Here is a 25,587-nt window from a genome sequence, read left to right as displayed (position 1 = left end):
AAAAATGGTAAAAACAGATCACACTCAGTGATGACAAGAATGTGCAGGACCTGGAAGTCTACTTTACCGGTGGACACATGAACTGGTACCGCCATGTTGGGACACAGTCTGTTAAACATACACCTACCATACGGCTCAGCCATTCCACCACTGGATATTTACCTAAGAGAAACGCAGCACGCATATGTCCACACAAAGACTTGTACACAAATGTTCGTAATGGTTTTATTTGTAACAGCCAAAAGCTGGAAACAACCCAAATGTCCATCACTAGGTGAATGGAAAAATCTATCCAATGAAATACTACTCAGATACGAGAAAAAACAAAAACCTTTCTAAAAAATGCCTCTTGAATACATGCTACATCGACAAATCTGAAAATAATTATAGTGAGTGAAATAAGCCTAATTTTTACAAGAGTACATATTACTATAATTCAATTTACATTAAATCCTAGGAGATGCAAACTAACGTTCAGTGTCAGAGCAAATCAGTGCTTGCTGGGGAATGGAGGGGTGGGTGGCACGAGGGGGGAAGGGAGAGGGGTAACAGAGGGGACAAGGGCACTTGGGAATGATGGGTAAGGTAGAGAATCTTGGCTGCAGTGATGATTTCATTTCGTGCATATACATGTCAGCACTAACCACAGTGTACATTTTAAATACGTGCAGTTTATTCTATGTCAAGTATCCCTTGATGAGGCTACTAAAAATATTAATGGGGGAGCCTGGCTGGCTGGTAGAGCTTGTGACTTTTGATCTCAGCGTTGTGAGTTCGAGCCCCACATTGGGTGTAGAGGTTACTTAAAAATAAAATCTTGAAAAAAACCATATGAATGGGCTCTACATTCTAGAGATTCTGGCTGAACTGTTAGTTCATCTTCAATATTAATTCTACTTTAGCAAAAATACTTTAAAACTTTATTTTTAAAGTTGTACCAAGGAAACCAACAGGTATCAACATCAGCTCACTGAAAAACAGCGTTGTATATGCTAAGAAAAAGGACAAAGTGAAAATGAAGAATTACCATTCAGTAAAGGAAACCAAATCTGACATAATTCTCAACGGTGGGGAAAACCACTCGGAGTCAATCACTTGGTGTTTGCCAGTCACCTCTGGCCCGCACGCTGCTGTGGCTTCCAGCAGCCGAGTCCTTGAGTTCAGAAACTTGAACTGTCGAGTTCAGGTGCTCTCCAAGCTCCTCTATCAGCGGCCCGGACCCTCCAAGAGCCCGGGAGGAGGCAGGCGGTTTTCCAGGACCGCCATGTGAGGTCTCGGTGGCTGAGTTTCTGCACACCCCACCATTGACAATAAGCAGGGTGCTGCCTCCCTCCAGGGAGGGGCCTCGCAAGGGATCTGCTGTCTCAGATTCACTTCCTGTGAGCTCCCCTTGTTCTGAGTCCGAGCCCTCAGTCTCAGAGGATGTGGTGCTGTCTGCTTCCTCGGAATCACTTGCCTCGGGACTGGAGAAAGGGGTCTGCTGCCTGGAAATGGAACGGGCTGCTTCTACTGCCGTTTCCTCCTCCTGCACAAGAAGAGCTGCGGCTTCCAGCGCTTCCAGGTCTAGTCCCAGCTGGGCCTTCGTCAGCGACACTTCCTTTAAGGCTTCTGCAAGAGCTGCCAACTTTTTGGACCTTGAAAGCCATTTGAAGAAGAAATATTAGGACTATTCATTAATTGGCCCAGGAACAACAAAATAAAGTTGGAGCCATACTTCATGTGACACACCAAGATAAATCCCAAAACAGATAAATGTAAAAAAAAAAAAAAAAAAGAAGCAAATAAAGTATTACAAGGAAATGGAGGAGATCCCCTTTATGCCTCTAGAATGAGGAAACCCTTTCTAACTATGACTTAAAATCCAGAAGCCACAGGGCACCTGGGTGGCTCAGTCAGTTAAGTGCCTGCCTTCGGCTCAGGTCATGATCCCAGGGTCCTGGGATCGAGCCCTGCATCGGGCTCCCTGCTCAGTAGGAAGCCTGCTTCTCCCTCTCCTTCTGCCACTCCCTCTGCTTGTGCTGTCTTTCTCTGTCAAATAAATAAATAAAATTTATTTTTTTTTAAGATTTATTTATTTATTTGAGAGAGAGAGAATGAGAGAGATAGAGAGCACGAGAGGGCAGAGGGTCAGAGGGAGAAGCAGACTCCCTGCCGAGCAGGGAGCCTGATGTGGGACTCGATCCCGGGACTCTAGGATCATGACCTGAGCCGAAGGCAGTCGCTTAACCAACTGAGCCACCCAGGCGCCCCTAAATAAATAAAATTTTAAAAAAAATCCAGAAGCCACAAAGATTGACAAATTTAATTAAAAAAAAAAAACAACTTCTATAAGACAACAACAAAAACCAACAAAACATAAAGTCAAAAGGCTAAAGCAAAGTTGAGAAAAATATTGGCAACTCAACTCATGTCACAGAGCAAGGCCTAATCTCCCCAACAGAGTTCTTAAAAGTGGATATAACAATTCATCAGAAAAATGGACAAAAGACATAAGGAGACAATTCCCACAAAAGGAAATACAAATGCCTCTTAAACATATGAAAAGATGTTCAACTCCAGTCAAATAAGAGAAGTACAAACTAAAGTCACTCTGAGATACATTTTTCATTTATCACAGTGGCAAAAATCCAAACATTAGATAGCACGACTAGCAAGGCTGTGGGGGAAATGGCACCTCCTTACACAGCTGGTAAGAAATTAAACAGGTCTGACCCCTTGTGAAGGAGAAGTTGGCAATAACTTACAAAATTGAAAAGGTACATACCCTTGACCCAGCAATACCACATCTGGAAATTAAACACATATGCTACAGGACAGAGGCCCAAGGTTATTAATCCAGCATTGTTTTTAATACTCCAAAATGGGAAACAACCAAATGCCCCTGACTATGGGACTGGTTAAATAAGTTACGGACACTCCACGCAAAGGAAGGGCCCATGGCTGCCTAAGAACGAGGCTGTTCATGGGCTAAGCCAGATAAACCATTTCACAGCAACAACAAAAGGCATGCCATAAGTATAGGCTACCTTTTATGTTAAAAAATGAGAAAGAAATATAAACACATCTATTTGCTTGTATACTTATCAATAAACCTGGGTAGCTATAGAAAATACTAGCTTATATGGGGGAAGAGTGGGGACTAGAAAGCTGGAGGAGGATGGTGAGAGGGAGGCTTTTCACTACAAATTATTTTGAAACCTCTGTGAATGTTAATACCTACTCAAAAATTTTAAATATACAAAAAAATAAAATGCAGTACTATACAGAGCAGCATGAAGCGCTTTTTATTTTTATCAGATCATTTCATGTTACGTCAGAGAGTATTTTTTCTAAATTTGTAACATTATACTAAATATAAACTTTTTAATTAACTTGGATGAATTAGTTATTTTCCTTTTGTTATGAAGGAAGCAACGAAAAGTATACCATAGGTGTCTAAAAACCCTGTCTTTACTCTCCCCAAGAGGAAAATCGGAAGTGACAACGGAAATGGGTGGCAGTGAGTTAAAGTGGTCAGCATGCTGACATGGCTTCTATGTGTCTCTAAGTTCAAAGGTGAAATGAGCATACAGAACATTTAGTGGCTTTGAGGCACACTGGAGGAGGGTGAGTTCACAAGATAAGGTCACTTCTGAAAGAGTAGTCCATCCCATAATATTGAGAAAATGAAGCCTCGTTACAATGGAGCTGAAATAACTGGTGGGACAATGGGAACGAGTGAACAAAGGTGGTATTTTTCACCTCAGTGCCTAGATGAGCCCTTTGGTCTCAGAATATGTGGCGTAATAATGACTTTGTGCAGGGAAGCTCCATCCCCACTGCGGCCCCTCCACGAGCGCAGTCAGGGCCCCGAAGCTTCACTGCAGTCAGCGTTCTAGGGCGGGTGCACAGTGCAGCCGGGGGGGGGGGGGGGATGGCCACGGGCAACAGCCCTCACTGAGGGCAACTTTCTCAGATGCAAGGAAACCCCTGAGTGTCAGTGCTGGAATTCCCAGAGCTTAGAAAAAGGAAGGTGGATAGGGTAAAGAGAAAAACTAGGGTAAGATGAGCTGAAGTCAGCTTTTGATTCACCAAAGGGTTATAAACTCTGGGTGCTCTCACCAGCTTGAGACACCTTGAGGAGCACAGTTATGGAGTAAGATGGTTACATCCATGTCCAAGGTGGGTGTCAATGGTGTCCACCCACCATATATTTTGAAACCTTGATGACCACTGGTAAAGAATTTGGTCTGAGGAGCACCTGGGTGGCTCAGTCGTTAAGCATCTGCCTTCGGCTCAGGTCATGATCCCAGGGTCCTGGGATGAGCCCCACATCGGGCTCCCTGCTCAGTAGGGAGCCTCTTCTCCGTCTCCCTCTGTCTGCAGCTCCCCCTGCTTGTGTTCCCTCTCTCGCTGTCTCTCTCTGTGAAATAAATAAATAAAATCTTAAAAAAAAAAAAAAAAAGAATTTGGTCTGAGTTAGTGGACCAGTCTGAAACATCTCTGCGCTAAGGCCCTGTCAGCCCAGGAGCTAGTTCACTGCCATCTTTTTTGCTGAAGCAGGTCCTCTCGGGGTAGTAACCTGCAGCTTTAAGAGATAAAAAGCAAGGACTCTGGGAAATAAGACCATGCCTCTTACTAAATCATAATATTGGAAACAAAATTTTAAAATAAAAGCTCTTACTTCAGTGACCCTTACATCTCATTCTTATTAGCCACGACAAATACTTCTGACAATATATGAAAGATGATGTTCCACAAACACTTGCTCCAAATGACAACCTCACGGGTCAGTTTCATCTCTGTCCACATTACAGATGACACAACAGAAGCCTGGAGGGGTAAGAGATCTGATGAAGTCTACCCAGCTAACAAGGCACAGTCAAGACCGGAAACCCATGCCTTAGAGCTCTAGTGTGCTCACTCCTCCGCCACAGGGCCTCCCACAAATATCCAGGCTCTGAAAAGCTTCCCGTCCTAAGACCACATTCTTCACTTCTCCCCATTTGGAGCTCTATTCAACATCTTCCACATGAGCAAGTTCTGACAGGCACAAGCACAGAAGTCTGCAAACACTGATGGCTTTAGCTTAGCAAGCTTCAATGAAGTGCACGTCTGAGCCTGAAAGACAGAGGCTTAGAACTGGAAGAAAACATCTGGATTATTTTTGTGGATACAGTGAAAAGAGTAGATGTGTCAACTCTCAAGCTGAAACTATCTGGATCTTTGTTATTATCTACTATACTGTATCTGTCGTGTATAACAGAATAAATCTGGATTTCAAAGCCTCTCACCTGTAATCCTGGCTCTTTTCAGACCCGGCATACCCCACGTATGTGAGACTAAAAAGGATCCACTCTGGCAGGCAGGGCAGTAGCCCAGATGAGCCATGTGACCCTAAGAGGACTTGTGCCGGTTACCAGGTAATGTGAATTTTCATCCTTCAGTTTGTTTCTCACTTTAACTGCTGTATTACATTTAAAGTGACCCATTTGTATAGAATATGTTAAAAAAAAAAAAAAAAAGAGGCACCTCGGTGGCACAGTCAGTTAAGCATCCAACTCTTGTTTTCAGCTCAGGTCATGATCTCAGGGTCATGAAATCGAGCCCCACGTTGGGCTCCACGCTCAGCATGGAGTCTGCTCAAGATACTCTCTCTCCCTCTGCCCCTCCCACTCATGCTCTTTCTCTCTGAAATAAATACATCTTTTTAAAAAAAATTATGTAAAAAAAGAATTCTATGTTCATTTATGATTCTTCACCATGCTGACTCATCTCTATTTCTTATTAATCCCACTTTTACTACTACCTCAAGCTGGCTAGTTTCCTAAATTATTAGTTGTGATAGAAACCTTAAGTTTATGGAAGAAGCATTCTGAATTCTCCACTTAAAGAATGCTAGAATAAAAAGGAATTAAAAATTTCAAAACATCATTGATGTAGAATATGACCTAATGGTCCAAGGAATGAAAGTTGGGTTTGTTTCTATTCAACTATTTCACACAGATTACTTAGCAATCATTGTTTGCTATAAAAAAAAAAAAAAAAAACCCTCTTCATTTGGAGAAAAAAAAATTAAGCCATGAAAGAGGAGCTTTTTGTTCTTTCAACTACTGGTACAATTAGAGTCGGTTCTAAATCTGCCACTCCTTGTAAATTCTAGAACCTAACTCTGCAATGGCCCTTTCCATTTCAGAAAGCACCTCATTTAATGTAGTTAGTGGTTTTTCACTGTTACACTCAAAACAGACCAGCTAGTTCAGGTCAAAGCTTTGTCAAGTGACATTATTAGTTAACCAGAAGGCTTACAAAAACCAGGTACATTCAGATATAAAGTAATGAATACACTGAGTTACTAGTTGTACTTATGGTATATATTTTATATCTAAGTCAAGAGCAGCTACTTGTTAAGAATGTATTCAATCAGGAGTGAAGAGATTCATCCTTTGAAAAGAGACATGACAAGTGGATCACAGTAATGTCATATTTTAAAAAGATACTCAAAACAGGTTTTCCTTAGAAAGTTTTTGGAAATGCAATCCTACCATGTAACTTTTAAAAAAGCTTTTATTCTGTTTGTATATGTGAAATAATAACCTATTTGGAGGATTTTTTAAAAATTAAAAACGGCTCTCTGACAAGTTCCAGTAAATACAACTACCAGGAAAGAGTAACAGTAACAGCTGGAAATACGTGCCTTTATCATGGCTAAGCTAACAGAAAATCTCCTCCATTATTTTATATTTTGATGATTGAGTTAAAGGGTGAGGGACTGCATGGCCTATGAAAGAGCCAAAACCAAGTGCAAAAGGAGCCCTAAAATGTAGGAAAACCTGGGTATAAATAGAAAGCATACATCCTGTTTCTTGTCGTAGAGTTTTGTCTCCAACTATCAATCAACTTTTCACCACTTCCTGCAATAGCAGATCTACTATAAATCTCGTAGTAACTGACTAGGTTTCATTTCCTCTGCCAAAACCCACTAACCTGCCAGCCATGACATACTGACACTAGAGCCAGCAACTGATAATGTAAGACAGGGCTCCAGTGAGGCAGTTCAACAAACATTTCATACCAGATGATGGAATACACTGACTTGGCCTTTTAATTTCAAAGGACACACACATACACACACCCTCGGTTCCATCTGGGACAAACAGCACATCAGCTTTCTTTTTAAAGGGTATTGATGATAATGGCATATAATCATATAATTCCTGTCTATTGAAAAGAACCAGTTCCAAACTTCAGAATCCCCCGCCCAAAACACCTATATGGAGCCTGATGTAAAAGATAATGTATTGGTTTTAAGTAGAAGTTGCTAGGGACAGTCTTCTCTTGAAAGCTGCCATGAAACACAGGTACCGATTGATGCACATTTGAATAGAGAATTGTGTGCTGATACCCTATACTAGTGAAACCTGCCTCCAGCTCAGTTATTAACAGAAATGATCCATTTATCTTTAAACAAGAAGCTACTTATTTAATACAGAAAATACTGCAAGTTATTTAAGCCATATTGAGTTTGGGCCAGTGAAATCACTTTTCACCTTATTTCCAACTTGACGTAATACCTCTCTGGGCCTGGGCTCTGAAAATTAACATGTAGTCTATGGACCAGCAGAGTAATTTTCTGAAAATTCCCTGTATTAGTTTCCTAGGGCATAACAAACTACCACAAACTGGTGGCTTCAAACAACAGAAATTTCTTTTCTTACAGTTCTAGAGGCTAGAAGTCCCTTCTGAGGCTCCAAGGAAGAACCTCTGCCGCGCTTCTTTGCTTCTCCTGTTGCTGGCAACCCCAGGTGTTCCTTGGCTTGTAGACCCATTCACCACATGGCACTCTTTCCGTGTATCTGTTTCTTCCCGTGCTATCTGCCCTCTGGAAGTGTCTCTGTGTCTCCTCTCCTTTCCTTACAACCAGTCAGAGTGGATTAAGGGTCCACCTTACTCCACATGACTTCATCTTAGCAATCAATTACAAACTGCAATAACCCTATTTCCAAATAAGGTCATATTCTCAGGTTCTGGGAATTTTGAGGGGATACGCCAACATACCACACCCCTTATAGCTGAAACAAATAGACAGTGGAGATGCTCATTAATGGAAGATAAATTAAGACCAAAAAAGGTCACTTAAGGTAAATTGACATAAAAGGTCAAAATTTAATAGTAAATAGTAACAAAAAAAAGGTTAAGATTGCACCTTCAAAAAAATTACAAACTCACAAACAAGTTCATAAAATATTTAATGACTTAATTTGTAGGTTATAACTGCAACTAACATACCATTTCTCCAAATGAACAAAGAATGAACCAAACAGTAATTGTGTCTGTAACTGTTCTAACAAAATTACAGTACAGTGCTGTATGACATTCATCACTTTAGGTCAGTCCTTTAGAGCAAATCAGAGAACAAATAATCACCAAGGCAACAATAGTTTTCTCAAGGGTCTTCCAATCATGAGATACTCAAATGATTCCTTTGGCATTTAAAGACTTCCCACTGATGTCACTGGTACTGTAGTTTTCTTCTTCAACTATTAGCTAATCCTACGCTTCTGAGCCTCAGTGTCAGTGGTTGTGTGTTTCCCTCAAGCTTTCCTTTCACTGCCCTTGTGAAGTCCTTGATCTTTTGCCCAATCTGCAATTTATTTGCACTGTAGAGTATCAGCCATCAACAAGAAGTCAAACAACAAAACCCTGGCCGGATGGGTGGGTAGGATGCTAGGAAGGAAATGATATGCTAGAATGGGGGCTAAACTTATTAAGTGGTTTGATCACTATTGAATATGTCTGTGTTTTGACTATCATCACTTCTCTTTGTAACTCTGTTAAGTACAGAAATTTGAATGAATATTCAGAAATAAGGACCCCCCCCCCCCGCCCCGGCATGACGCACATAAGTAGCTGCACTAGATACACAAACACGCACACATTTTTAGAGCAAAGTAAATGACTTCATATAAAAAAAAAATTTCTATGGTAATCCCACATACGTTAGAGCATGCCTCAGGTAGGTGAATGAAGGTTTACCCAAATCCAGAGAGGCTACTATTTTTACTTCTTCACTGACTACCCATCTAAGAAGTGGAAGGGTGAAGGTGATAAACAGATTTAGAAAGGCACAATGTTCATAAAGAACTGTTTGAAAGAAATGGACTCAATCCCTCCCTGAAATGGTTCTGCATTTATGCCAGACCGAATCAGATTAGCAGAGACAGAAATGTGAGTCCCATCAACTTGCCACCTTTCCCTCTACTCCCCCTGCCCCCAGCAGAACTGCTTTTGCTGAAATGTGCTTCACTTTAATCCTCCAAACTGGTGTGCAGAGTTGATTTCCGGCCCCACAAAACTCTGGGCAGTGTGAAACTTGCAGGCCCTCCCTTTCCATCCTGGCTGTTAGGAAAGTAAAATCTGTGACCCGCCTGGCATGATGGAATGTACCCAAAGATCTACCTTGCCTCCCTTTTCATTTTGTTCCTTTTTTCCTTCTTTGACCCCACCTTTAATTAACACCATGTTGTTTTATGCATGCACGCGCGTACACACACACACACATACACACAGAAATGCTTTAAATAATTTCTGGTACAAGGCAAAGAATAAATATGTAATTTTAATGAAACCGAATAGCTGGTTAAGTAAAAAATCCACAAAAATGAAAACAAAACAAACAACAAGAAAAAAAAACCCACTTCTGTTGGATAGAAAAGGATATGCAGAAGTGAGGATTATGGGTCCAAGGCTGAGACAGATATATTCTTCTCTAAAATGATTCCATGAAGCACGACATTTTGGGTATGTCAGATTTGAACAATTCTGACAATATTTCTACATTTCATCTATGTGAAAAGGGCAGCCAGTGTTGTTTAGTAACAGAGGTGTATTATTTTGACCTCTTAGCTGTTCAGGTGAAATGGCTGTTCGGATTCCATTAAAAAACTAAGTGGAGGTCAATCCACAAGATGGAGAAGGCATTACTATGAAGGTGGTGGAAGAAAGGTATTATGGGTGGAAATGTGCCCCCCACAAAGATATATTGAAAATTAACCCCCCGAACCTGTCAATATGACCTTAATTAGAAATAGGATCTTTGCAGATATAATCAAATCAAGACGAGGTCATACTTGGTTCAGGCAGGCCCATAATCCAATGACTCCAGAGGGACAGGTGTCCTTACAATGGTACCATACAAGGATACAGAGACAGAGAAGGCCATGTGATAATGGTGGCAGAGACAGGAGTGAGGTATCTACAAGCCAGGGCATGTCAAGGATTGCTCACTACCGCCAGAAGCTAGTAAAGAGGCATGGAACAGAATACTCCCCTGAAGCCTCCAGAAGGAACCAACCCTGCGGAAGACGCCTTGATTTTGGACTTCTGGCCTCCAGAACTTTGAGAGAATAGCTTTCTGTTGTTTTAGGCCATCCGGTTTGTGGTCATTTGTTACAGTGGTCCTAGGACACTAATACAGAGGGGTATATAGGGATCAAGATCTTTAGATCTTTAGAACTCAACGGAAATCAGAAAGCATCACATACAACCTCTTGGTTTTACAGATGAAAAAATGACACAAAAATAGCAGCAGCAAGGCACAGAACAGTTTCCTTCAGCAATAAAATGCAGAGAATGGATCAGTCTGTTTCTAATTCCCCTCTGAATTAAACACCATGGTTCTACATTTATATGTTATGATCATGATGTTTCCCTGTATAAAAACCTGCAAAGGCTTCCCAAAACAGAATAAAATCCAAACTCCCCAGTGAGGACACAGCCCCAGAGATCTGGCCCCTGGGTCCTGCCTGCCTCTCAGTGAGGTCACCCGCCATTCGTGTCCAGGTTACTGTTCCACTCACTGCCCTCTCTCCATCCTAAGGACACACTAATGCACTCGTGCCTCAAGGCCCTCGATACTTGTTGTACCCTTCTTCTGGAACATTCTCCCCCTAAGTCTTCCCATGAGGGGTCTTACTCATCCAGTACTCAGCTAAAATCCCACCTCAGTCTTAGAAAAGCAGCTTATATAAAGCAGTGTTCCGGAAGCAATGTCATGTCATAGAACACACAGAAGATGCCATTTGCCTGGCATGACACGAGTCTGCAACCACCCGCCAGCCTGAATGCTGAGGGGTCAGCATCTTCGCTCCCCCAACACCCATTCATGATGCCACAGACCACCAGCTGGTAGGCTCTGCCCTCTGCCCCCCAGCCTCTTATGCCCAGACCTACTATTAGGAACTTGGTGAAACAGGACAAGTTCTGAGGTCTACACAAGTGGAGGTTCTGGCTGAATTTTTCAAAACTATCCTTTTTGTCTCCACTCTCCCATCTTGAAAGCAGAATGAAAATGACTGCTTCCAAATTTCCTGGCATGCTCTGAGAAGAAAAGACCGGGTTAAGCGATTTAACGTGTTTATTTCTTTGTGTGCTTGTTCTAAATGCTAAAATTTTCCTTGGTTACAAAATAGAAAGTTAGTGGGCTCTGCTGCTTCCACAATACCGAGACAGGAAAACACTTAAGTTCTGGTATGTTTACCACACACACAAGCTGAAGCATGCAGCTCTCAAAATCATGACAGGAGTCAAAAACTTTGAAAATTCAAGATATTTATCCACTCACTGGAATGATACACCGTGGAATGTCTTCTTAAACACACATCACCATGGCATGAAGCAGTTCATCCTGAACCATTCTGTGGGTTCTTAGTGACAATCCTGTTCTGTAAAATTATTAATTGTCTGACGTATCACATAAGCGCGGCCTCTTCCCATTCACTGGGAACCACAGTTTAATAGGCTCTCTGAAGGAAGTTTGGAACCTTTGCTTTTCTAGGGAGAAAACAGCAACAGCATGATAGGACGCAGCTCTGGGGCAGGCCGCTGCTCCCCAGGGCCAGGCACAGCGCAAGGAGGCCGGCTCTGGGGCAGGCCTGCCGTACCGTCCTCTGCTCGTACACTCCATGCTGTGCCCGTCAGGACGGCTCAATGACAGAATAAGGGCAGCGGCTGAACTTGTCTCCCTTCTGCGGGGAAGACAGAGCTGAAGCATTGAGCTCCTTCCTAAATGCAGACTCACTAGGTTTGTTCCTTGTCGGGCCTGGAAAACTGTACCCTGCAGGGAAGGAGTCCCGCTGGCGTGTCTTAGCACTGGTCAGCGAAGGCAAGGAGGAGAGTGCTCAGAAACACACCACCGATAGTCTACTCGACACCCAACCTCCCCAATTGCCCTGCATCACACTCCTTACACAACTACAGGACTAGCTGTGCACCTTCTTAATGTCCTCAGACCAATTTGCTAGGTGTTTTTAAAGTTGCCCCAAAGAGACCTATAAGATTAATGCTGAGTTAGAACACTCACAAAAATAACATTGAAAGAGGGGCGCCTGGGTGGCACAGTTGTTTAAGCGTCTGACTCTTGTTTCGGCTCAGGTCCTGATCTCAGGCTCATGAGATCGAGCTCGGAGTCAGGCTGTGGAGCCTCCACACTCACTGTGGAGTCTGCTTAGGACTCTCTCCCTATCCGTCTGACCCTACCCGCCACTCTCTCCCCGCTCCCTCTCTCTAAAATAAATAAATCTTAAAAAAAAAAAAAGCTTCATGAAGGAATGAAGCCACACACAGAAGAGTATACACTGTATTATTTCATTTCCACCAAGTTCTAAAACAGGCAAAACTAACAGATGGTGACAGAAGTCAGGAGGATGGTGGTTACAGGGTAAGGGTCAGAGAATGACAGTGCACTAAGGGGCACCTGAGGGCCTCTCAAGCATGATTCTTGATTTGGGTGCTGGTTACGCACGTATTTTACCACAGCAGAGTTCATTCTTTGTCTACTTATAATCTGCGTGTACTTCGACAAAAATTAGCTTAAAACAACAACCAACAAACACGTGTCCTGGAAAAGAAGTCACAGGCTTCTGACATTTGCTCTGGAAAAGCAGACGGAGCCTCCTCAAGGAGGAGTGTGTCCTAATGCAGGGGACAGGATCACGGGGCCGGCTCCCGTTTCCTCTGGGCAAACTGGCAGGACCTCTAATGCAACACTCCTCACTGCAAATGTCTTTTTAAAAAGGCACGGTGCATTCTACCAAATACAAAGAGAATCTCAAAGTATGCCTAGAGAAAGATCCATTAGTCAGTCATCTCTTTCAATGTGCGAACTATACACAGAAAGATGTTCTCTGCAGAAGTACACAGCTCACTGCTATGGAGGTTATCCCCCAGGTAGTGGTGAAAGCCAGTCTGTGGGGCATTTCAAATAACATTTTTAAAAGCATTTCCCCCCATTCCCCCTCCCCAGACATTTGATCTACAGACCAATCCTAGTACTTTCTGAAATACAAAATAATAATTTCTACTAATTTTCCTCCTACTACTGCTTCCAAGCCCCTAAAACTGCTTCATACCTATCAAAAACCTGAAGATGAACCCCCAAAAGTCTTTATACCGGTTGAATGAATATTTTACTCAAAGTGAACGATTTTATCTAATTTATGTAGAATAGAATAAAGCTTACTTTCTTAAAACAGGTAAGTTTTTAAAAAAATGAGGATAAAAGGTTTAGAAGACTTCATTCTGTATCTACAATCCCAATTAAAATTTACACTGCAACAAGAGAAAACTTCCCACCTGGGGTGGGGGGAAACAACAAGACCAAGTCTTTAGATGCTTCGTTTATTATTATGATGATTAGGAAACGGAACAGGTTTTTTGGCTGACCTCAGTCGCTTGTGGGTCTTCTGCCTCAATGCCGACATTTATTTTTTTGCCAGGAGAGTATGTTTACCAACACATTTCTCTGTGAAATAATAGAACTGGACATCATGGTCAGATTTTTCAAATCATTTCTCAAAGTCAAGGGATTTCTTTTTCTAATAAACTCCGCCCACGTGTAGATTACATGCATGCATAGATTAACACTCAAAGTAAATATTTCTTGTGTTGATGATAAAGTCTTAAGAGGTATCAACTCCTCCGCTTTCATTCCGTAAGCTTCCTCTTGACAAAAAGAACTACTTAGCACTCTTTGAACTAACCCTGGGGCTTTACTTTACATTACATGCCATCCCCTCAGCAGTTATGCCATCAGATAGTGGCACTTAATTCTCCTCTCATCAGCCAGAGACTAACCATTTATGCCTCTGGCTAATTTGCTTCTAAATAAATGATCCATTTCCTCAAATAAAACTTCTACAGAAAATCCCTAAATTCTACCACAGGTCAACAATGCCTTCCCTGAAACCCTTGGACCTGTATGAGTTTTAAAACTTCCATTTGTTTGTTTGTTTTGCACTTCAGAAAAGTAATTCTGGATCTACACTACTATGCCATATATGACCTAACACTCCCGGGAACAACCTGTAATCAAATACACTAATATTTTTCTGTAGCAAAATGTACTACTAGTCTCTCCAAGTGGACTAAATAAAGATCATAAATAGCCTCATATCAGGTGAGTTCAGGTCAGTCAGGTTTTGCTGCCAACTGCCCTGAAAATAAATGTACTTTCAGAACTTTCTGGGTTTCAGAATTGTGCACAAGGGGTTGAGGACCAGAACCAAAAGCAAGGAGACTGGGCTGCAGTTTTTCAGCTCAACTGCCAGGGTCCAAGGTCAGTCTTTTGACAAATATTTATTGAGCACTTGCTATCTGCCAGGTTTGGTGCATATAATGGTGAATGTAAATGCAGAGCAGAGAAGAGCAGAGGTTTCCTACAAAAAGGGTAATGTACACACAAACATTCTTAAGGCCCATGAGAGTAGTCCAAGTGAGAAAAGTGGGATGGTTTTGGTGACATGGGAACCAGAGAACCATAGTACAAGACCAACAGCACCGTTAGGTCCATGGCTACATCCTTGGACCGCAGGACAGACAGACAACATTCTACAAGGACTAAACACAACAGATTCTTGAACAACACCGACTTTGAACTGCGCTGGGCACCAACATGCAGATTTTTCTCAATAAATACAATACAGTGCTGTGAGGGTATTTTCTCTTATCATTTTCTTAGTAACATTTTCTTTTCTCTAGCTTATTTTATTGTAAGAATACAGTGTATAATACATATAACACACAAAATATGTTTAATTGATTGCTTATGTTAGGAGTAAGGCTTCTGGTCAACAATAGGCTATTCATAATTAAGTTTTGGTAGAGTCAAAAGTTGTATGTAGATTTTTGACTACATGGAGATGGAGGCAAGGGGTGGGGAGGGGGAAGGTTCAGCAGCCCTACCCCCCATGTTGTTCAGAGGCCAACTGTACTCTATCTTGGAATGTGGCAGGAAAGAGAGATGCATGTAAGATCATCTACATTTATAAGGGAGCTTGACTCTCAGACTCAGATTCTGAAATGTCCATGGTTATGGATGCTCCTTTTAGCCCTCATTAAATCTTCCAGGACAGAGCTCAGTCAGTTAAGTGTCTGACTCTTGATTTCGGCTCAGGTCATGTACTCAGGGTCCTGGGATGGAGCCCCAAGTTGGGCTCCACACTCAGCAGGGAGTCCCCTCCCCTCACCTTTCTTCCTAAAATAAATAAATAAATCTTAAAAAACAAAATCTTCCAGGACAGTAATTCTTATAAAGGCATAGTGAGCCTTCAGAGAGAGTCAGGTGCTGTACCACAAAAACAGACTTCTCCTAATTCCTATCCAGGCCCGTCTGGGACCAGCTTGATCTGGGGCTTAGCACATACACACAACCCTACTGGGTGCAACCACAGCTCACATGTAAGGAATCAATGTAAAAGTCTGCTAAGACTTAGGGTATTCAACAACTGCCTTAAGAAGCCTTGGAATGAGGGCGCCTGGGTGGCTCAGTTGGTTGGGCGACTGCCTTCGGCTCAGGTCATGATCCTGGAGTCCCAGGATCGAGTCCCACATCGGGCTCCCTGCTCGGCGGGGAGTCTGCTTCTCCCTCTGACCCTCTCCCCTCTCATGCTCTCTCTCTATCTCATTCTCTCTCTCAAATAAATAAAATCTTAAAAAAAAAAAAAAGAAGCCTTGGAATTGAAAGCCATTCCTGACAAGAGTGCTGACAAGTGTTCAACTATAGAAAATCAAAACTGGGAAAGGCTGGTTTTCTTGATGCTCGCTTATGCTATCTCAACAACTACTTGAACTGAAGTGAAAAGTATCTATCAGAATATTCTGAAATAACGGTCCCTGGCCTGTTCAAGGGGAATTTAAAAATATTTTTAATAAAGGCAACTGATAATGATGACTAATACTTAATTTCTCTCCTTAATAAAACCTTGCTACTTCAAGGGTAATCCCTGGACCAGCAGAGCAGCAGTCTTCAGCACTTGTTACAACTGGAGGATCTCAGGCCCCACCACAGACTTCTTCATCAGCATCTGCATTTTAATAAGCTCCACAGGGGATTTGGATACACAGAAGTTTGAAGAGCACTATTCCAGAGAGTTGTGACTGTGTCAAAGTGATGATTATTATCACCACTTTACACTTTCCTGTGTGAGAAAATTGCTGACTCAATCTGATCAAACACCTAAAAGGGATGGGAATAGTGTGAGATTGTCTTGTTCCTGGGTCAGTTCTGGAGGGCTAAGCATTTGCTATCACTTCACACATTCTAGAAAGGGCAGCCTGACTATGAGCCAGCCCTCTGTCACCCAAAGCACAAATACAACCTCCAAACCGCACTCATTCACCAACGCTGGTGCCAGGTAAAACAGTGCAAGGAGCCTACTCCAAAGGTCCTTTTGGCTCAAGAGTCATCACTTTGGCCTCTCCTGATCGTAAGGCTCATTCTCAGAAACGTTTTCTTTCTCATTCTGCTCTTTTCATTCATTCATCCAGTATTCACTGAAAGTACTATGTGCCCAAGCACAAAACAGACAAGAATCCTTGTGCTCAGCTCATGGAACTTATACTCTTTCATAGGAAAAGACGGACAATAAACACAAAGTAAGTAAAATACAGAATGTTCCAGAGAGTATAAGTGCCATGGAAAAGGACAGCTAAAGAGGTGGCTCAGGAGTACTAGGGGCAGGGGATGTTCAATTTTTATGAGTGCTTCAGGAAGGCCTCACTGAAAGGTGACAAAAGGGATCAAATATGTTTGAACAGCCTGAACCGTGGGACCTAGCTTTATTCTTGCTTTCTACCTATTTCATTTCTTCTGGGCTTGAATCTCTAGTCTATTAAGCTCACTACAACACTCACACATACCCGCTGGCCCCTAGTCTTGAGAGCTACCTGGAATTGCCACGTGGCTATTTCTAATCTCCACATCATGTATGCATGCCTCAGCTACTCCTTCTCATAACTTTTCCCACCTGAGCCTGAGACCCAACCTACGCTGCCCCAAGTTCAGGGGAAATTACAACAGCTCACCTTGTTTCTAAAAAGAAGACCCGGAGGTTTAGCAAAAAAGAAGAAAAATTCTGGCTTGGCCAGAATTTGTAATACTTCATATTACAAATTTAAACTAGATGTAACTATCTGACAGCTCAAAAACCTATCATTCTACAGCTAACTTATCACATCTAAGAAAATGTAAAAGATGCCACAGGAAGGTCTCCTGCTCAGCCACCAGGGCAACAAGGAAGAGATTCCAGCATTTCAGCCCCTGCTACGTACGGGTGGCAGGGATGACGTTAAAGGCACAATTCTTCCTCCTTTAAGGACCAAGCAAGCCACTTTGTTGAAATCCCCACAATCTCAGATCGGAAGATATCTGAAAGATAATGGAGTCCAGGGCTGTCCAGGACAGCTTTACATAGTGACGGAAAAGCTCCCCATCTGTGCTTTCCAACACAGTAGCCGTTAGCCACACGTAGCTATTAAGCATTTGAAATGTTGCCAGTGTGACTGAGAAACTGGATCTTAAATTTTATTTAATTTTAATTAATTAAATTAAAATAGCCTCATGTGGCTTACACAAAATTGGGCCACACAGATCTAATCTAAAGCCCTAATTTTCTTTGACAAAGATGAGGCACAGACATAGCTCACGCCACAAGGCTAACCACAGCCTTGAGTACTAGTATTCCACACTGGCACCAGGCTGGAGGGTTTTCAAATGGCTTTCAGATGCAGGAGTCTGTCTGATCCTCTCCTCAGCCACATGAGCTAAACAGGTCTGTACACTGTCCCTATTTTCACAGGGGCTCAAAAGCAAACATGTGCCTCATGATAGAGGGTTAACCCCAGGGAAGGCCAGAGCCTCTGCGGTACAGACCCCACTATGTCCTGGCTCACAGTGAGGCAGTGATACCACCTGGGTAATTAGAGCTTATTTATGACATGAAACAAGATGCTAGAAGAGGACACTTGCCAGTAAAACCGCTGGAGAATCTTTCCTATGGTGTGGGATCCAATCCTTGTCAAAACAGTTATGCAAATTAGGTCTCCTGGGGTAGTTTTATCAGGCCGGGAACTGTAATTTGTTCCACATTTTAAGGTGGTAGCCAGGATTCTCAAAAATTAGGACTCAACTAGTTTGTTGGCCAGCTCTTTAAAATCCTATGTTCACTTTATCATCAAGACATATAAGCAAAAAGTCTTCTATAATTAGAACTGAAGAGTTGCCAAAGAGTTCCAATCAGACCCAAATTACTACCTAGAAAAATCACTGATTACTAAAAATAAGAATGAAAAAGTGGATCAAAAATATTATTTGACTAAATATAGGGATACACAGCACAACTTAAACCTCCAGTTAGACGGTTGTTAGAACTAAACCTGTTGGCTGAACAGCATTTCATGTTCCTACACGAACTGGTTGCAAAAGCCTCATTATGGTTTGATTCAAATGATGTTATCAAACGCTCCCTGCACGGGGCAAGACAGAAATCCTTCTCTCCTTCCATTCCTTCCCAGGGCATCTGCGCTGGTTTTTCTTGGAGCCACCCCACTCCACAGAGACAACTCCCGCCCCACCACAAGCGGTTTACAGAAAAGTAGGGACTGCTGTCGGCAGGAGCCCCCCGATGCTGGGCTTTGATCCCAGCTGCAGGTCCCACCTGCTGAAAAAGGCAGCTCTTCATTCCCCTGCTCAAAAACACCAGAAATCAGCAGAGATAAGCTGACAGGGAAAACATTACACAAATCGCTGACCCTGCTGCAGGCAGCGAAGAGCTGCCTGGGCTTGGCTTTGATTTTCCGGAGCTGGAGCCCGAGGGGAGAGGTAGTTTGACTTTCTTCTTTCCCAGCGCTCCCGATGGCAAGGTGCATTCCCGCGGAGCCCCGAGGAATACCAAGTGCAGAAGAAAGGCAAACAAATAAATAAACAAAACAAGAACACAGGCTAAACCACGGCAAGGGGTACTATGAGCGGCCAGGAAGAAAGATCATATCCCTGGTTAAAAGCAATTCGGTTTTACCGGTTTTTACAAAAAGCTCTGGCTGTGATCTCCGTCGTGCTGTGGTCCTGCCGAGTGAGGCAACCAAGTACGTGCCGCAAGCCTTCCTTACGCGTTCCTATTGTTCCCTGGGTGTGGGCAGAAGAAAACAACAGGGTAGCTGTCCACGTGCAGGAGAGGCGCTGGACACAGAGCACCTCGTGACTGGCAGTTCTTTCCCGGACACGAGTACAGACTACGCTCTTTTTCTAAGCCGCCTATTTGCTGCTTCATGGTCACCCGCAGTTTGCCTTAAAAACGGGGCTCAAAATGAACCAGTCTGTTCCCTCCCCAGCATTCGAGAGGCCTGCGGCAGCTTCCAGAACTAATCCCACTCTAGCATGGTCACTGCTGCCATCCGGGTGCCACAGTTATTGAGTGCTCGGCACTGGCTGCGCATTTCTCGAGCCCTCGCAGTAAAGCAGAGCATGAGCAAAGCAAGGCTCCTGCTTGCATGGAGCTTGCAATTTGGCAGGAGGCAAGCGCAAGGAACTTCTGATCCAGTATCAGACCCCTTGTCCGTTCAGCCAAGGTCACCAGCTCTGCAGCCCTCCCGAGCCACGCAGCTGGAGTCTAGGGGGGAGGGCGGGGTTCTGTGCCACGGCAGAGAGCACTTGTCCCACATAATGGAGACAGCTGGCCTCAGCTCTAGCCAATTGTTACCATGTGGGGATGCGGGCCCAGCAACTGCCAGAACTTCCGGTATTTCCAGAGCAGCTGTAAATCCAGACTTTTACATCAAATCTTCCCATTTTTAAGTGCTGACAACCAATTCAAAGTTTTTAAAAACTCACTGAGAGCCACTGGCGTGAACGTTCCCATTCTGCAGACTTATTCTCTAACGTATTCTGTATACCCCACCAGTACCTGCTGCACCAGTGTGACCAGTTTCTCTCTGCACCCATACCCAGCACACTACTGTGACTTTGGGGATCTGCTTCCAGTTGGGTCCCTGCCTTGTATACCCCCTCCTTTTTCTCTGTGCCCCGCCAGACTCCACCTGTCCATCCTTAGTTCCCAGAGCAATCCTCTACGTCCTGAGCCCTATTATAGACCACACCGAGTGCCCCGTCCCCAAATCCCGATCTTTCTTCTGAGCACACCGCCGGCAGTGGAACTTCGTCAAGAGTGTGTGCAGTGTTATGGGGGGTAGGGTGGTGTCACACGCTCCAGGAAGATGACAGGGAACTGATCACAGCAAGGTGGCTACGAGCCCAGGCTCTGAAGACAAACAGGCCCAGGTTATCTCATCTCTCTGAGCCTCAGTTTCCATGTAACCTGGGGCTATCATAAAATGGGGACATAACCCAAATTCACATGGCACCCGTGAAATGGAGAGAGATGATGATTGTAAAGCCCTCGGCACAGTGCCTGACATGCAGTCCGCTACTATTATTATAGACTGATTGCCTAATTCAGCCCATGTTATTGCTAAGCAAGCATTGCATCACCCGCACTTCGTTGTTTACAAACCATCCACTGACTACTTACTCTGTGTTAACATGCTCTCATCACACTGCACGCATCTCCTCAACTAACTCGCCCCATTCCGTGAACAGCCGAAGCAGAGTTTAAATGAGTTGTCCAAGGCCATACAGACACAGCCAGCTGGCTCCCATACTCTTAACCCTGATACTCGATGGTCTCTCTACATTCCTAATGGCCAGGGCAACTTTGTGACCTCAACCTTCTCAAATTAAAGGCAGGACTTGGCTTTATGGACTGTGGCTTAAGATGATCAGGGCCTGGCTTGGGCCAGACTGTATCTGAGAAGTTCCAAGGAGTTTGCTTCTCTGTCCGTCTGACCAAGGGCTGTCGGTCTGTTCAACAAACAGAATGAAGAGAAGAGAAAAATGCCCAGGAAGAACTGTAAAATGACAGATGTTATTATGGAAGGCAAAACCTGGGACACTGCTTACAAGAACAGAAAAGACAGTTTGCTGATCACAGAAAAAATAAGTGGTGACAGAATCAGAATGATGTTTCTAGCCTTCAGCATCCACAGAGAAGACAGAAAAGAGGCAACTATATCCTGCTTGACTTTCCAAAAGGTGGAAAAGGAAAGTGATGAATCCAAAGACAGTGAACCCCAAATCCACAAACGGCAGGCAGTCAAGAGGTGACATGGTAGGCTCAGGAGCTGGCGTGGGTGCGCGAGAACCGATGCCATCCCCCCGACTGGTCTGACCCTGGGAGCCATGTGCAGAGAGGGCGCCTGCGTTTCAGGACCGCATATCACAATCTCCTGTGGCCTCTCTATGGGCAGAACACAGAACACGGGGCAGATGATTAAAAAGCTGACTGGATTCACATCTGACCTTACAGGGGAGATCAATTTCAAGCTGAAGGAAAGTAGCTGGTAGAAGAGCACACAAAGTTGTGATGACAGACCTCCTCGCTGAGCATTTCATTCACTGTCACAAGTGAAAGCAGAGAATGTTCGTTCTAATTCCTTAGGGGCAGAAGCCTTATCTAAGGCCTCTTCAATTCCCCAAGGCCTTGACTTGTGTGTGGCACACAGTATGTGCTCCGAAAAGGATTACTGAAGGGATTTCAAGAGTCAAGTTTACAAACAGCATTATAGCAGATGGCGGATTCCAGTTCCGAAAAGACTTAACAGGTGGATAGAATAAACCAAACCCAAAAAGGTGCAAATGAACAAGGACAAATGCAAAGTTCTTCAACCACTACCACAGAAGGAGAATTACAGTTAACGTCTGTGGCTAAAATGTTAAGGGTTTTGGCTAATGACAAACTAAGAATAGTGTGTTGAGGTTTCCAGCGATGAGTAAATGTGCTCCCAGACTACAGGAACACAGTTATGTTCACAAAAATCCCCAAAAACAACAGCTCAAAGGCTCCTCTCTACTTTCTGGCCAAACCTGGAATATTTTGTCTAGCTTGAAGGATACTTAAAAAGGACACTGACCTGGGGAGCCTGGGTGGCTCAGTCGGTTAAGCATCTGCCTTTGGCTCAGGTCATGATCCCAGGGTCCTGGGATCGAGCCCCAGATCGGGCTCCCTGCTCAGAGGAGAGCCTGCTTCTCCCTCTGCCCCTCCCCCTGCTCACGCTCTCTCTCCCTCTTTCTCTCTCAAATCTTTTAAAAAAAATAAAAAAAGGGCACTGACCAAAAAAGGGCGCGGGGAAGGGGCGGCGAGGGCAATATTGAAAAGTAGAGTTTGCCTAAAAAGAGACCAGGAAGGCCGAAGATTTGAAAAGTTTGGACCTATACGAGCAACTTCAAGACAAAAAAAGGTTGATCTGGAAGCCTTAGAAGGGATAGAGCAGTGATGCTCTAGACAGCTGAAGACACATTTAAAGAGAGAATGGGACTTATTCTATATGGGTTCAGAATTAAAACTAGTGGGAAGGAAGCCGATGTCAGTCCAACTTAAAGGAGAACTTTTAACCAAGCTAAGGTGCTTCAGAATAGAACAGGCTCCCTCACTCGTTAGTGGGTTTCCAGGCACCAAAGCTCTTTGTGATGAGGCTAACCAATCACACAGTGGCAACAGTGCAGGAGGAATCGATCCCCAAATAAGCCTTGCAAATGAGAAGACTGTGCCAGGAATTTCAATTCTGTGACAGAATTAAAGGTGATCATCACCAAGAAAAGTCTTCCAATGGAGAGATGACTTCGTTAGGGTCAGGAGAAAAAGGTTCAGGCAAAATGTAGTACTGCCAATAGAGAAAATGGAATACACAAAGGCAAGGAAAAGCTGAAGTTTATGGCAAACTTGGGAAATGATGAGTCTATCTGTTGGGCAAGAGAGAGACAGGGGCCCAGTCAGCAGGAGGAAGGAAAGAAGCATAAGAGACAAGGAGGAGGATAGACAGCTGGGGCTCTGCACCCAGCTCAGGCACTCAGGCTCCTCTCCTGTGGGCAAGGAGAAATCAGTGAGAACTTCTGAGGACAGCCATGATCAAAATGGCATTTCAGAATGATCAGACTGTCATTACCGCAGGAAAAAACAAGAGGGGGAATGAGACTCTGGTGGCAAGGAGAACAGACAGAACACTCTGGCAACAATGAGAAAATACAGGCCCGAGTTAACGGAAAGGAAGACCAAAAAGAGGAATTTAAATGAAAGACACGGTATAGGAAGAATTAAAAGGACTTCGTGACTGATTCAGTGTGGAGTGGGGAGTCAGACAGAAACACTTCAATCAGGGAACCCAGACATGTCAACGTGCCTAACAAAAAGACCAAAACCCCCAAAACATCTGAAGTCACAACTGGTTCCCAAATTACTGATCCATCACAGCTTTACATCAGATGTTCAGAGTCTATTTTTCACAAACAAAAAATACAAGATTTCATAGTTATCTCTGAATTTGAAACTAGTCACCAAAAGTTTATTGAAGCATGTCTAGAAAAATTAACTCCTCCAAGGACAGAAAGGAGATAGGCCAGGAAAATACTAACCAAAACAAAGTTGGGATCTCCATATTAATATCAGACAAAATAAACAAAGGCAAAAAAAAACATTATTAGTGATAAAGAAGGCCACTACATAATAAACATTTCAGTTTGCCAGGGAGATATAAAAATTATAAACTAATAACAATGAATGACTCAAAATATAAAGTAAAAATTGACTATCAGTCTACAGAAAGAAAATGACATGATCACCAGTGTAGTAGGAGACTTTTACAGAACTCTTCCAATGCAAAAACTGATACATGAGACAGACAAAACAAATCAACAAGGATATAAAAAGTTTAAATAGCTCAACTGACAAGTTTCATCCAATGGACACAGAACACAGCCTCTAACAATTGGAGGATACACATTATTTTCAAGCTTTAAAATTTATGAAAATGCATACAAGACATAAAATTAATCTCAACAAATTGCAAAAGAATGGTAAAATTCTCTAACAGAAATACAAGGACGTTAGTAATCAGTAACAAAGATACCACTATAGGGGCGCCTGGGTGGCTCAGTTCTTGGGCATCTGCCTTTGGCTCGGGTCATGGTCCCAGGGTCCTGGGATCAAGCCCCACGTCGGGCTCCCTGCTCAGCGGGAAGCCTGCTTCTCCCTCTCACACTCCCCCTGCTTGTGTTCCCTCTCTCGCTGTCTCTCTCTGTCAAATAAATAAATAAAATCTTAAAAAAAAAAAAGATATCACTATAAAAAACCCATACACATGGAAAGCAGAAACATACACTTCTCCACATTTCATGAGTAAAATCAGAAAATATCTGAAATGGAATAATAATGAAAATTCAGTTTATTTCAAAACTTGTGAGATGCACACAAAGCAGACACCTGTAGGAAAATGTATAGGCTTAAATGAAGGCTCAAAGTTAATGAATTAAGCATCCAGATAAGATGTCAGGGGGAAAAAAAAGCCTAATAAATGCCCCCAAAATAGAAGGAATGAAATGATACAGACAAAAGTAAAAAGTAATGCAAAAGAAGACAAACAAAACTAGAATATCAAAAGAGCAAATATTGGTTCTTTGATTAATCAAATACACTCTCTTTAATAACAAAGAGTGAAAAGACAAATACTACAGTAAGACAATAAGACACAATAATACAATTATTACAATAAGATAATGTACAGACACTATAGAGAAAACAGGTGAGAGAAAATAAGTCAGATAGTTTTCAAAAATTTAGATGAAGTGGACAAATTTCTAGAAAAACACAAACCTATTAAAACCAACTCAAGAAGAAACAGAACCAGAACAGTTCTAAAACAATTGGAAATTTTGACTGAATAGTTAGAAATCTTCTCAAAAAGAAAAAAGTCAAGATGGCTGTTTTGGTGAATTTTACTGAAGAATCAAGGAAGAGATCAATACAATTTATAGAAATTATTTCAGAGAAAAAGGAAAGGAGAGTGCAAGGATGGAAAATTATGAACCAGAGCCCTTTCTCCTCCTTCCATCCTCCTCCCCACTCCCCCCCTTCACTGGCCTTCCCTGTGTTTCCTGGCAGGCACAATACACAAACATGGTCAGCAAATCAAATCCCGAATCGTATTTAAACAATACATCACAATCAAGATGGGTTTATCCCAGGAATGCAAGGCCTAACTTAAGTGAGAAATTTTATAAATGCCATCCATTACATTAACAAATTAAAGAAGAAAAACCTTAAGATGCATCTCAAAAGAGGAGGGAAAATATGCAATGAAATTCACTGACCATTTAGGATCAAAAACTCTTTGTAAACTAAGAATAATGGGAACTTTCCTTAACTGGATAAAGGCTATCTACAAAAG

At 42.9% G+C, this 25,587-nt stretch overlaps 1 protein-coding gene across 1 annotated transcript in view; it reads right to left on the bottom strand.

The window, feature by feature from the left end:
- Positions 1–200: 200 nt before the first annotated feature.
- The window catches only part of SHQ1 (SHQ1, H/ACA ribonucleoprotein assembly factor), a 95,743-nt gene continuing 70,356 nt past the window's right edge, over positions 201–25,587 (bottom strand). Inside the window, exon 11 of the mRNA XM_028101846.2 lies at positions 201–1,634. Within this exon, the coding sequence (XP_027957647.1) occupies positions 1,088–1,634 (547 nt within the window). The 3' untranslated portion in view covers positions 201–1,087. The remainder of the gene's footprint in view (positions 1,635–25,587) is intronic.

Source organism: Eumetopias jubatus, unplaced genomic scaffold (genome assembly GCF_037043125.1).
Source record: "Eumetopias jubatus isolate StellerSeaLion01/CBP00866 unplaced genomic scaffold, mEumJub1_p1.0 scaffold_1, whole genome shotgun sequence".
Lineage (NCBI taxonomy): Eukaryota > Metazoa > Chordata > Mammalia > Carnivora > Otariidae > Eumetopias > Eumetopias jubatus.
This window is presented reverse-complemented; position numbering and strand designations above follow the sequence as displayed.